Here is a 13,239-nt window from a genome sequence, read left to right as displayed (position 1 = left end):
ATTGCCGCTTTGATATGTAGCCTGCGCAGTTATTTATTTTCCATTAAAGTGAACAGATGGTTCTCCTTTTAATAGTTTGTAATAATGTTACAATATGCCCACTAAATCAATACGTTAGAGATTAGCACTTACCAGATCACACTCACACTAACATTCGTTCAAGTATCGCAGTTCCACATCTAGTGGGTTGAATATTAATACTGCAGGTGGTGAAGCACTCTCCCGCAGCTTCCCAATGAGGCATCCGTCGCGATGATTACTCCAGCTATATCAAGCAAGCCATTTAACAGTACAAAACATTTAACATTAACTTTACAAATAATAACAAATAGATCCATTTGTAATATAAACCAAAAGTTTATTTCTACCAATTTGCCCAAGACACTAGAGGAATGAGTATCCAGTGAGGGAGAGGGGGTGCCCTCTTACATTTAACAGGCTTGCGTTGAGTTGTATTACACTAGTAAAGCCACTTAAAATTGCAGACACGATCGGGGAAGAATCGACATAAAAGCAAACAAAATAAACAAAAAAAAACCCAAACAAAACAAAAAAACAACATATGCCGGTTGTCTATCTACTAGGCCATCTGCAAAAATCATTTAACACGCTTACAAATGAATCCATTGATTGGTTTCAATCCCTTAAATTTGTCTCACCCCCACATCTAAAGCCATGCAACTTGCATTCCAACAGTCAGCACGTGAGTACATAACTAAAGATCTAGGAACACTGGGAAAAAAAAAAAAGCTAAATTGTTTTATTTGCGAGCTTTAAAAGCTCTTGCTCCTGTTTGTAAATCCAGTAGACATGTAAAAATACAACCATACAATAACATTAGATTCAAAAAGGTACCAAAAAGTACAGTAAAAATAACACTTCCATTACTGGAAATGTAAATGGACACAAAACAATATAAAATAAAAAGTGGAAAAGTGACATTTGCTTCCCCAATTCCTCACTTGATCTGTACAAATGGAGCATGAGTCCAAATTTCTGCCAACTCCAAAGGAAAAGCCAGAGCCCATGTTCGCTGTGGTCAGACCATGGATCTCTTTTCTTATTTACGTTAGACCTTAAGAGAAAAAAACGTTGCTTAACGTTACTGAGAATAAACCAAATGTGACAAGCAGTTACACAAAGACAGACAAGTGTGTGAATGAGTTCAACGAGTCAGTGAGTGGACAAAGACTTTCGGGGGTAAACAGAACCGGAAGCAATTACTCAAAGGTGAAACTTCCTATCCTCAACCACCACCAGCTCAACCCTTATCGATCAAGTAGTGTTTTTAGGGATGCATCTTAAGATGACAGGTGGAATGGATCCAGATCCCATCAAAGTACACTAACCCCCACCATAATGTTGGAATGGAATTTGAATAGATGGAGGTCTTTGGGTGCGGGGAATCAATAAGGCACCGATGGTAAGAAGAGCTATATTCTCATACTACCATGGATGATGCAAAAATGCATACCTGCACTACGTGTGATCAGTATGGCTTGTAGCTACTCGGGTGGCCACGTCTTGGAGTTTTCCCATAGCTTGTATTGCCCTGGTCTGGAGGACAAGAGAAAAAGGGACTGAGTTCTGTACAACAAGGAGGACGAAGAAAATAAGCTTCTCCCATTTGCGTTTTCCCTCGGGGGGTTGCTTATCGCTTACTGTAATCGTAGCCACCCCCATAGCCGTAATAACCAGCAGAGTAGTCATAGCCGCCATATCCGCCATAGCCTCCATAGTTTTGCTGCCCGTAGCCTCCATAGTTCTGGTTGTAACCACCTTGGTTCCAGTAGTTGCTGTAACCACCTTGATTCCAGTTCTGGCCCTGGCCTAGAAGAGTAATATGTTCCAAAATGGTTTCAACTCTTCGACACACAAGCAGAGCCCTGGAAAAGATTCATTGCTATATGGAAATTTACCTCCACGGCCCCTGCCACGCGCACCGCCATATCCACGAGCACCATACTGCTGCTGCTGATAAACCTCTTTGGGTTGGGCGATTTTAATTTCACACTGCAACACAACACACGAGGGTTAATAAATCGGAGGCAGAACTCTTGCACCTGAAAGAAAATGACAATAGCTCACCTTGCTCCCACCAACAGTGTGGTACTTTTTCTCCATTACTTTTTTGACATGAGCCTCATCTTGATAGGTGATGAAGACAAAACCCCTCCTCTTCTCACTCTTTGGATCTTGGGGAAGCTCAATTGTCTCAATCTATACAAAGGCAAAAATAATAAGTGACAAAATTCTACAGCTAACTATTCATGTGGGAGCACCAATTTAGCCTCATACCTCTCCATATGCTTTAAAGTAGTCCTCAATGACCTCCTTCGCAGTGTCCGGGTTGAGCCCCCCAACAAATATTTTCTTGACTGGGTCTTTTTTCATGGCCATAGCCTTCTTGGGATCAATCTGTCGCCCGTCTAGCCTGTGTTCCTTCTGTTCGAGAACCTTTAAATTTAAAAAAAAAAAAAAAAAAAAAGCATTTTAGATGCATCAAGTGTGCAAAACAATTCAGCTTCACCATGACCACCTCCACTCACCTTGTCTACGCTGGCTGAATCTTTGAAAAGAATGAAACCAAATCCTCGTGACCGGCCCGTCTGTTGGTCAATTTTGATGGTACAGTCTGACACTTCACCAAACTTGGAGAAGTAATCTTTGAGATCTTTTTTGGTTGTGTCCCAACTCAGGCCACCAACAAACATTTTCCTGAATGCAAGAGATAAATGGGGTCATTTGATGCAGTCGGGTCTCTTGGGCTACCTCCACCGTATTTGTTGGCTTGGTTAGGGATGTAAACATAGACACTGTTCTAGAATATAAATGTAAAGAGTGTAATGGGTATTTGATTTAAATTGTTTTTTTAATGAGATAATCGCGTTGAAGCCCGTAGGCGACTGCAAATACACTTCATTACGGATTAGGCTCGCGAAAACTAACGCCCATCCCCCACACGCACGGCACATGGCGTCAACAAAGGCCGACTGAACAAAGAAACACTGCAACGCACCATGTGCCGCTAAACTGTGGCGTGAAATAAATCCATTTAAAATAAAATGTTAATACACACCCTGCATCTTCTTCGCCTTTACTTGCGTCTATTTGACCACCTTCCGTTCCGCCGTTCTGGGAATTGTCGTCGACATCGGGCTCATCTCCTGCCCCGCAGGCGTTCTCTCCGGCCTGGCCAGCTCCATTAAAGTCATCGACTTCGTGGCCGTTTTCGGATGTCTCCATGTATTGCTGCTCAATTTCAGCCATGTTGTGAAAATACACCTTGACGCACAAGGTAAATAAAATCGTTAAGTTACGTCGACTGGGCCACACAATTTGGCAGATGGCACACAAGTAGCGATTAGCTAATGCAAACGCATTTCCCACCATTTTGACCGGGACGGTTATCCTTCAATTTAACGGTCAATTCAACTGCCACGCATCATAATTACTACCCCCGTCGAAAACATTACGACATCTGTTTTACCAATATGAAACATAAATGAATGTTCAATTCATATATTATCAGTTACGTAACGATTCGGGCCGCACAAGCCGCATCGCGGGCCAAGCAACAAGAGTATTTTAGCTCAACCACATAAACAGTTAAACGAATGCTTTCGAAAAAATGCAAGTACTTACTTGTCAGTTCGGTGGAAAATGACAAAAATTTAAAGCAAACCACACTGATTCGCTTGCTAATCACAAAGTCTAAGGGCTCTTATAAGATGGATTCTCCCACACGACGACGACGACTCGTGGTTGGTTTTTCAAGAGCCAGTATGGGAAAAAAACGTCATTTCGATAGAGACGTAATCCCATTGGTCAATAATTGCTGCCATTCACAAGACTGACCAATCATATACTCGGTATCTTCTTTTTTTTTTAAGGAATATCCGCCAAATGAAATGAACTTTCTATTTTTTTTCATTCTATGGATACGAGATTCTCTCTGTGATGACAATTTAACTCATAACTTGGCAATGATTGCATATAGTTAATCTGTCACCATGTAGTGGGCCGAGTTTTAAAAGAAGTAGCATGCTTTAGTAGTCGTTTGTCTTATAAAATATCGGGTAGTATTTTCCTAACCATGTCGGTCGTATAATCTTCATTTCATTCATCCGGTGAATATTTACTTAATTTTTTTTTTAATTTATTACTGTATTTACCATGTCTCAAACTCAAATGGTGATAAAACACGACTGTATTGGCCATCTGCCCGCCCACGAATGAGACGGCAATTGCAAGATGGCTGCTGCTCCAAGCAACAGGAAGTGAGAGCCGGGGCGACTTCGTGTTTTCTTTGCTTCTGTGGCAACAACTCTTCGGCGACATTTTGAGTATCGTCCACTCAGCCATATTAGGAGCGCACTCAAGGACGTGCTACTTTTCGAGCTGAACCTGGATAACACATGCTAATTTCTAACAAAGGCTAACATCGCCAGAGTAAACCGCCCTACACCATCAACGTTTTTTGACACCAAAATTATTATTTTTGAACAGCATATAAGCAGCATTACCTTGGGAAGTGCTCAAGGTCGGAGAACGTTCGTCGCAAGTGAAGCGTCGACGCTTGTTTCTGCGCGGTGAAGGCTGTATTGAGTACAAGCACTGACAGTGTCTTTACGCAACAACACTTTCTTGTCTGTGACGTAAAGGAACGTTTTTTCAAAGACTCAAAAAAAAAACCCAAACATACATATACAGTATACACACACACACACACACACACACACACACACACATTCACTTTGAGGGCATCGGATGGAAAAAGGTGGCTAAACCAGACAAATATCACATTCACAACAAAGTACATTAATTCAATTTTCAACTCTTCAGAAAATTTACAAGCGGTTGAATCTCCACATTTGTACCTTTCGTGAGAATGCTGAAAAACGATTACATATTAGGCAACTATTTTTCTTTCTCTTTTTAAAAATATTATCAATTATGGTCAAGTATAACTATTTTTACACATCTACTAATGTGATATTATTTTGCCTTGAAAGCCATGTTGCTTTGAAAATAAGAACAGATGTACGAATTGTATAAATTTTTGAGAGGATAAAATTGACCAAATTTGGACAGAGGTGTTTGCTTAACAGCAACACATTTTGATGCATTAAATACAACTGAAAGATACTTCCAAAAATATTTATTTGAGTTTAAGTCATTGTAATTTGGGCCGTTTGATCATTTGATTCTTTCATGTACTACAGTTACTTGTACCATACTTTCAGAACTACTGCCCAATACAAACCCCATTTCTTAGTGGAATTTATTTCTCTCCAAACATTCCTTCCCCCTGTAACATTTGATACTTTGTTACTTTTCCGCTATCCCTTTGTTATACCTGTTATAAGACTCATATTTGTTGTGTCAATGAGTTGTTTAAATAATGCGTGTGTGTGTGTGTGTGTGTGTGTGGGGGGGGGGGGTTAGACAAGAACATGGATGTTTGTTTGGATATTCATGGAAACTTTATTTATCACTAGTTTGTTTTTCTGTTAGTCCTCTGACACTGGCCTTTTAATTATTCCTCAGATGAGGACCAAAACACATGCTGAGGCTGTATTCAGCCATTCTGGTCCCCAGCTGTGGAATAGCCTACCAGAGGACATCAGGTCTACAGAGACTTGATGTTTTTAAGAGGAGGCTTAAGGCACATCTTTTTAGCTTGACTTTTGAATAACTTATATATGTACTTCTTTTGATTCAACCGTTTCTATTTATTGATTTATTTACTTTTGGAGGTGAGGGGGCGCCAGTGGTTCCTATTGGGGGGCTTCAATGCTGGGAAGTGTGGTAGGTGTCACTCAGCGTGGATTAGATTCTCTTGGGTGTTTTTTTTTTTTTGCCCTCATATGGTTTCTCTGTGCCTTGCTATGTCTTGTTTATATGGTTTCTCTGTTCCTTGCTATGTCTTCTTTAATATCAGGGTCTTCAGAGAATGTGTGCATGTTTTGTATGTTTGTTAGTGTGTGTGCATGTGCGTGCGCGCACGAGCATAGGCATGATTGTGTGGAAATATACTGTATATGTGTATGTTGAGGTGGCTTTTTATGTTGTAATTTTGAAGTTTTAATGGCACAGCACTGAGTTGCATTTTTATGTATGACAAGTGCTATATAAATAAAGTTTGATTGATTGATTGGTAGTGTGAAGAGAACTTTAACAGTGTCTAGTTCAATGATTAAGTTAATGTCACATTTTCATTCAAATCCTTCACTTGCATTGTGAGTAATGTTGCCAATGTAATTAAATATTCATATTTTACTGCCATCATCAGTTCCTGTTGCCGTCATCATTCTTCTCCCTGTTGTCATTCTGCTTCTTCTGCAACAGCTCCATCACATATTTGAGGCTTGTTCGGATTGTTTTTGAGGAGCCATTCAGCAAGCCAAACCTTATGAAAATGTAGTAGGAGGTACACATAAGCAATTCCATTCAGTAGTGACAAATACATGTGACACTTTACTTACACAGGGGTTGAGTGGTTTGTGCTTGCAGAGCTCAGTGAGTCCTTGCAGCAAAGTTTGGTTCACATACCGACTCAGGTATTCTTCTGTTTCCTCTCTTGTGGGAACAGTTAAAGCTACAAAAAAAAAAAAAAGGTACTTCAGAGTCACTTTTGCGTTTAATGCATACAACCACGTGTGTGTGTGTGTGTGTGTGTGTGTGTGTGTGTGTGTTTCTTACTGTTAGGGAACATGAATTTGATCTCTCGCTCCGCCACATGAAATGACTCGCTGCCATGGAGAGCATTCTCCAACTCAGACGTGGCATATTTTGCTCGAAGGCTTTTGAGGAAAAATATGAAAACCTTTCAAAATACTGTCGATAACTGGGATAATTCTCGTGAAAAACTAAAACAAAAAACTGTTACATTTTTTTAATGTTTGCTGGGTAGATCAGGGACCGAGTGGTTAGCACCTTGGCCTGACAGTAGAAAGGTCAGGCCCTCCTGTGTCAAGTTTCATGTTCACACCACGCTTGTGTGGTTTATCTTTATCCCCTACCCACATTTCAAAAACATGCATGTGTACGATTAATTTAAAATTGGACATAGGCATGAATAGTGGTGGTCTTTGTGCCCTGGCAACTAATCCAGGTTGTACTTCGCCTTTCGTCCATGCCATCGGAAATATACTGTAGAATCATACTAATAGTTGCATTAATGTGCACATCCTTAAATGTGAAGCCATTCTTTTGTTTATTTGGATGGTGGCTTGAGGTAGTTGACGTTCCTCTTACAAATTGACTGCTATTTGGACGCGTTCATAAATTATTCCTTGACTATGGCCTCAGTTCCAACTGAAGTGCAATTGCTGTCAACATGCTTCTTGGTGGATATGCTGTACTTTTGACGCAGAGCAGCGCTGCTTTCTAGCCAAATTATTTGGAATTGTGGATAAAACATGGAGTGGGGAAAAAAAACATAGGTAAATTATATTCAATACAATATTGCCATGACAAAAAAGTGACATCCAATTGAAAAATGTATTTCATTAAAAGAACAATCAATTATTATTTTCCGCTTAATCAATCAGGGATATTAAATGTTCTGAAATACTGTAGTTTGATTCCTTATCGCAGAGAGAAAACTGGTATTGAGTGTTTTAACGCGGTGTAAGACTTTCCGGGTGGCTGACATACTTTCGACCGGATAATGACAATTGGAAGTTTGTTTTACCAAAAGCCTTCTTTGCATTTAAGTCCCAGGGATTTACAAAAAAAAAAAAAAAAAAACACTTTCAAATGGAACAAACCATTCTGGATGAGTGTCAGATGCCTTGATTGGTCCAATTATGTTTTTCCAGTGAGCTATTGCGTTGTCTCGAGCCAGAGTCAAGGCAATGATTGGACCAGAGCTCATGTACGCTGTCAATTTGGGAAAGGTTAGTTTTCCATGATGTTCCGTGTAGAAGTCACTGCACTGTTCTGGACTTAACTGAAGTTTCCTCCTCTGCATGGGATGAATGATTAGGGACACTTCTGTGAAATATTTGTAGAAGTTTAACACAACAACTTTTGATTGATCATTTTCATCATCACTTGAAATTCATCCTTATGGAAAGGAACCTTACTGTTTTTTTTTTTGGGTGGTGTTTTACTGTTTTTATTGTATGAATTTAATGTTTTAACTGTATTTGTTGTTGTATGACAACATTTTCCACGTACAGCACTTTGTACGCAATAGTGGTTGTTTTAAAGTGCTCTATAAATAAAGTTGATTTGAGCTTAAAATGTGACTTTGCATGGGGATGTGTTGTGAAAGCATTACATCAAAAAATATATAATGCCCGAAGAGGGCTGGGTAAGTCTCCAGCTCGCACACGAGCTGCGTGAGGATAAGAGCACAACTAATGCATGGATGGATGGATTGTATCGTACTGTGCAAATGCCATATAATAAGCAGTCAAAAACATGAATCATTAGCGTGTTCTTGCACAAGACACACCCCTCTGGTGATAGAAAGAAACACATTCGTGTGACAATACTTTTTGACTGGACTGAGACCAACCTGTAAAATAGTGAAGCCCGACGTCAGAATGATGTCTTCAATCTCTTCACTTTTGTGAATCGCATCTGGTTTAATGATTGCCAAAGTTCTTTCCACATAAATACGAGGAAATGGACTTTCTTCCTCCGTGCACGTTTCGTCCGCCATTCAATGCTTGTTTTTTTTTTTCTTGTCTTCAACGATGTTTTTGCATTCTGACAGGAGCGTGAACGTCTTGACACTTCATTGGGGAGAACTGTACTTTATATGACGTCACGCGGTCGTATCGTTTACTGACGTCACACAACCCTCGTCCCTTGGTGAACATGACGTGGGTACTTTTTGCTGCGATGGATCACAACACACACAGCGCCTTGGTTCAGGATAATTGGCAAATATTGCCAACAAAACGAAATAATGTCGGTGAGATTAATTTTAGTTCATGATGGAGTTGTTCAGAAGAACAGATAAGTATTTCAATGACTGCATACAGATTCTGTGCGGATCAACTCAATTTTCACCAAATTTGGATTTCTTTGTCATAGGCCTAAGTTTCAAAATGCATTTCTGAGTGCTCTCGTCCTAGACTGAAAACAGAGCAGTGATGGGTTGTTGATTCACCCGCTGTTTGGTGGAGATTATTTTAGAAATGGGTGCAGTGGGTGTGCATGTGTACACTTAATGTAATGATGGATGAGAGAATGGATAAGTATCATAACGTATGACTGATGTATTTTGTTGCCCCATTGTGTCCGAGCATCGAATGTCTGTGCTTAGTTAAGAATTTATTTGAACCCATCCACTTTTCATTTAAAGTGCAGGAACAAATGACTGATATGTTTTGTTGCCCTCTCCTCACATCGAATGTCTACGCTCAGTTTGAAATTTGGATTTTGCCAGTGCCAACTACATTCCTACCTGTTTGAAATTTAACAACATGGAAACAAGCTATTTGGAATCTGGTGGAGGATGGAAAATGAATTACAGAATAGATATTACAAAAACAGAGGCTATATTCAATCAACCATTTTGAATGCCCTGAAGAAGAAGGAAACACTTAGTATACGAAAGACATCAATCAGAATCATTATCAGAATCATCTGTATTGGCCACGTATGGAGAGCACACAAGGAATTTGGCTCCGTTAGTATAGGCTACACTAGTATTGCAATAACAAGCAACTACGATAAAGCAAAGACATGACATAAGTATCGAAAGACTTTCTGTCATGTAAGGCTACCATTGTGCACTAATACATGTACCACCCAATGACAGCTGTGCGACCTGTGCAAGTAGTTTCAGGAAAACTACAGTCATTACTACATTCATACCAATTTGAAATTTCACAACATCAATGCCGAAAAGCTGTCTTTTGGTTTAAAATAAGCTACTGTACGGGTATTTGGAACCTGGGAGAGGATGGAAAATGAATTTTAGCCATTACCCAAACAACAGTGGCTATCATCAAGCAACCATTTTGAATACCCTGAAGAAGAAAGAAACACTTGATGACAAAAGACATCAAAAAGGCAGTTTAAGGAAAAAACAGTCATTGACATCAAAGACAATTTGAGAGCTGTAAAGAAAACACCTTAAAATTATTTGTAACATTAGCAACAACTTCCAGAGGGTATGAGTGAAGTTCATAAACATAAAAGTACAGCTGCTACAATAGAAAAACACGTTAGAAATAAGAACAGAATGGCCAGGATAGAATTGATCAAAACGTGCAAAGGCTCAACAAAGATTAACCTCAGCTCATAACAGTAGTTGTGAAGAGAATTACACACACGGCCAGAAAAGGCCACAAAAGAGAGTGACTTCTTCAATTTTATTTCCAGATTACCAAAAGTTAATGTTTCATAGGGACGAATATGAGCAATATGAGTTTGCCCAAAGCAATTTATGAGCAATATGAGTTTGCCCAAAGCAATTTATTCCAGATTTTTCTTTACAGTAAACATATGACTATAATTTAAAATGAGTCACTTGTGAATCACAGTCCAAAGCTGCATTGTCAAAAGTGATTCAATAATAGTCCCATGTAAATTTAGTCCTACTGTTTTGTAAACAAAGCTAATAACTCAGTGACAATCACAACACTGATTTTTAACAGGGCAACTTTATGCAATGACAAAAGCAATGCATTTCTAGATCATCTTATTACAATGGGTTATGTTCACCAGCATTTCAAAAGGTGTCAGAATCAGCAGAGAAAGGCCTGAAAAACAGATTCATTTTAAGAAGCACGGTTTGAGAGCCCACATGTTTTTGTGAGGAGTGTGTGGCTGCCAAAGCTGCAATACCTTAATTTCTATTGCAGTATGCACACTAATGTACACTGTATAACAACAGTGATACACATATTTGGAGTTACTTTGTATAACAACTCAAATGTCCCAAACGTCGCGCAGTTGGAAAAATGTAAATCTATTTCGTATTAAAGGAGCAATCCATTTATCAGTGCATACAACGCAACCATGAATTTCAAGATATTTTCCTATACTAACCTGCCTACAAATAGACATTAATTTTCCTATACTACCTGCCTACAAATAGACATTAAACATTTCGTTACAGCAATACTTAAAAATACCACTGGGTGGCATTGTCACTCTGCAAACTATCTCCAAAAAGTAGTTTTACTTGATTTCAATTTTATTTCAGTGTTTGATTTTCTTTATGACAGTCCAAAATGTTACTCAAAACCTTGTCTGTACAGTTAGTAGAGGTTTTATGTGGTAAATAGTTTGAAATGTAACACATGAACAACAAAGTGTATGCAGGAAAAGTGATTAAGATTGCACGACTGTGTCTTATGTGTTGTGTTGTGTTATTTTTGTTATTTTGACTTCAAGATGGCGCCGCGAGAGTGGTTGCCTTTCCAGCAGCTCCTATATTTTGTTCTTCTACTTCATTTCATAACTTTGCTGCTGTTAATTGGGAATTTCTCCATTGCGAGACTAATAAAGGTTTTCTTATCTTATCTTGATTCACTTTACAGGACATGAATTCCCACTGAAGTTTCCGCTATATTACCCATTCTCCAGCAGTCATTTTACTTCTTTTACAAAAGCTCCATCACATATTTGAGGCCCATTTGGATTGTTTTTGATGAGCCAGTCAGCCAGCCAAACCTATTGAGGGACGCAAAGGTTTTAGGAAACCGAGCTCAAAGAGTTTATTGGTGATTAATGAATTGGTTTGTCATTAACATTAAAATAAAATTAACTACAGTACTTACACAGGGGTTGAGTGGCTTGTGCTTGCATAGCTCAGTGAGTCCGTGTAGCAATGTTTCATTCACATATCGGCTCAGGTATTCTTCAGTTTCTGCTCTTGTGGGAAAGGCCTCAATAAAAGCTGCATATTTTGAACACAATTATAAAAACGAAGAACTGTGTGTGTATGCGTGTGTGCGTGCGTCCATCTTACTGTTGGGGAACATGAATTTGATCTCTCGGGCAGCAGCATGAAATGACTCACTGCCATGGAGAGCGTTCTGCAGTTCAGACGTGCCATATTTTGCTCGAAGCCTACAGGAAAAATCAAAATACACGTTCATAGGAAAATCAACACGCACTACAGATGTAGGCCTATTAGAGACGAGGACTGAATATGTACTGAAAAAAAGAGAAAAGTAATTTCATCTAGCTGAACTGAAACTTTTTAAATGGATACAAAAGTCCCAGTTCTCTCACTGAACACTTGTTTTCGCCGAGATGTGAACCCGTTAGTGTACGTAGAAAAGGTCTTAGCGCTTTCAGTTTAGCTCATGAAAAATGGGAGCAAAAACAAGTGCTGCATATATTGGCTGGTTAAAAAACAAAAACAAACTAGTATTGAAATTCTGCCTGTGCAGGTCAGTAGCTCACCATTTTGTTTGACTTTTTGTGACCTTAGTGGGTCCAATGATTGATTTCCACTGGGCTATTGCATTTTCTCGGGCCAGAGTCAAGGCAACAATCGGACCAGAGCTCATGTAGGCAGTCAAACTGGGAAAATGTAGCTTTCCATAATGTTCTGCATAGAAGTCACTGCAGTGTTCTGGAGTCATCTGCAGTTTCCTCTTCTGCCAGAGATGAATTGTTTGTTACACACATACTAACGTCCAATGGAACATGACAATAAATAATTGGCCTAGCATTTAAATTCAACCTACCTGCAAAATAGAAAAGCCCTTTCTCAGAATGATGTCCTCAATCTCTTCACTTTTATGAATTGCATCCGGCTTAATGAGTGCTAAAGTTCTTTCGACGTGAATACGAGGAAAGTAGGCAGAGTCCATGCTTCTCGAAATGACGAATAAGCTGCGCTTGTCCAGCCTTCGGTTTGAGGCTCGTTCATTACGTTGCTTGGATACGGTAAACATTGTGCAAGCCCTCAGAACAAGCGGCCTGAAATTCATTCTCAGCAATCCCACGGTCCACGTTTGATTTTAATTTTTCTTGTACTTCTAAATTTGTTAAATTACTACTCTTCTCCTCCAAGTATAAACTGTTGAGTGTTCCGGCGATGAACGAGCTTTCCAATGCAACACCACTGCCATCTAGAGAACTGCAGCAAACACCAAAAAGAATCTTGCGATCACCCATCTCACTCGAGACAACGTTGAAGTTTATACTACATCACAAAACTAGGAAAAAAAAATTCAGCGAGACAATGTTGAACTCTTCAGTACATCACAAAACCAGAAATAAAGTTTATCCAACAAAATTTTGAATGACGAC

At 39.3% G+C, this 13,239-nt stretch overlaps 3 protein-coding genes across 3 annotated transcripts; all 3 read right to left on the bottom strand.

The window, feature by feature from the left end:
* Nucleotides 1-320: 320 nt before the first annotated feature.
* Nucleotides 321-3,781, bottom strand: hnrnpaba (heterogeneous nuclear ribonucleoprotein A/Ba). Its single transcript, XM_019874766.1, has 9 exons — nt 3,646-3,781; nt 3,080-3,285; nt 2,550-2,718; nt 2,299-2,457; nt 2,089-2,220; nt 1,920-2,013; nt 1,663-1,830; nt 1,475-1,557; nt 321-1,075 (listed from the first exon to the last, which is right to left on the bottom strand). Exons 2-8 carry the CDS (start codon nt 3,268-3,270, stop codon nt 1,490-1,492), a joined length of 981 nt encoding a protein of 326 aa, XP_019730325.1. The 5' UTR covers nt 3,271-3,285; nt 3,646-3,781; the 3' UTR covers nt 321-1,075; nt 1,475-1,489.
* A 2,319-nt stretch (nt 3,782-6,100) lies between these two features.
* Nucleotides 6,101-11,032, bottom strand: nme5 (NME/NM23 family member 5). Its single transcript, XM_019874824.1, has 5 exons — nt 8,531-11,032; nt 7,776-7,972; nt 6,706-6,806; nt 6,489-6,601; nt 6,101-6,412 (listed from the first exon to the last, which is right to left on the bottom strand). Exons 1-5 carry the CDS (start codon nt 8,675-8,677, stop codon nt 6,329-6,331), a joined length of 642 nt encoding a protein of 213 aa, XP_019730383.1. The 5' UTR covers nt 8,678-11,032; the 3' UTR covers nt 6,101-6,328.
* Nucleotides 11,033-11,442: 410 nt separating this feature from the next.
* Nucleotides 11,443-12,896, bottom strand: LOC109518769 (nucleoside diphosphate kinase homolog 5-like). The gene is made up of 5 exons (XM_019874823.1): nt 12,672-12,896; nt 12,385-12,581; nt 11,945-12,045; nt 11,754-11,872; nt 11,443-11,646 (listed from the first exon to the last, which is right to left on the bottom strand). Exons 1-5 carry the CDS (start codon nt 12,879-12,881, stop codon nt 11,563-11,565), a joined length of 711 nt encoding a protein of 236 aa, XP_019730382.1. The 5' UTR covers nt 12,882-12,896; the 3' UTR covers nt 11,443-11,562.
* Nucleotides 12,897-13,239: the final 343 nt, after the last annotated feature.

Source organism: Hippocampus comes, unplaced genomic scaffold, assembly GCF_001891065.2.
Source record: "Hippocampus comes isolate QL1 unplaced genomic scaffold, H_comes_QL1_v1.1 scaffold118, whole genome shotgun sequence".
In the NCBI taxonomy this organism is placed as follows: Eukaryota; Metazoa; Chordata; class Actinopteri; order Syngnathiformes; family Syngnathidae; genus Hippocampus; species Hippocampus comes.
This window is presented reverse-complemented; position numbering and strand designations above follow the sequence as displayed.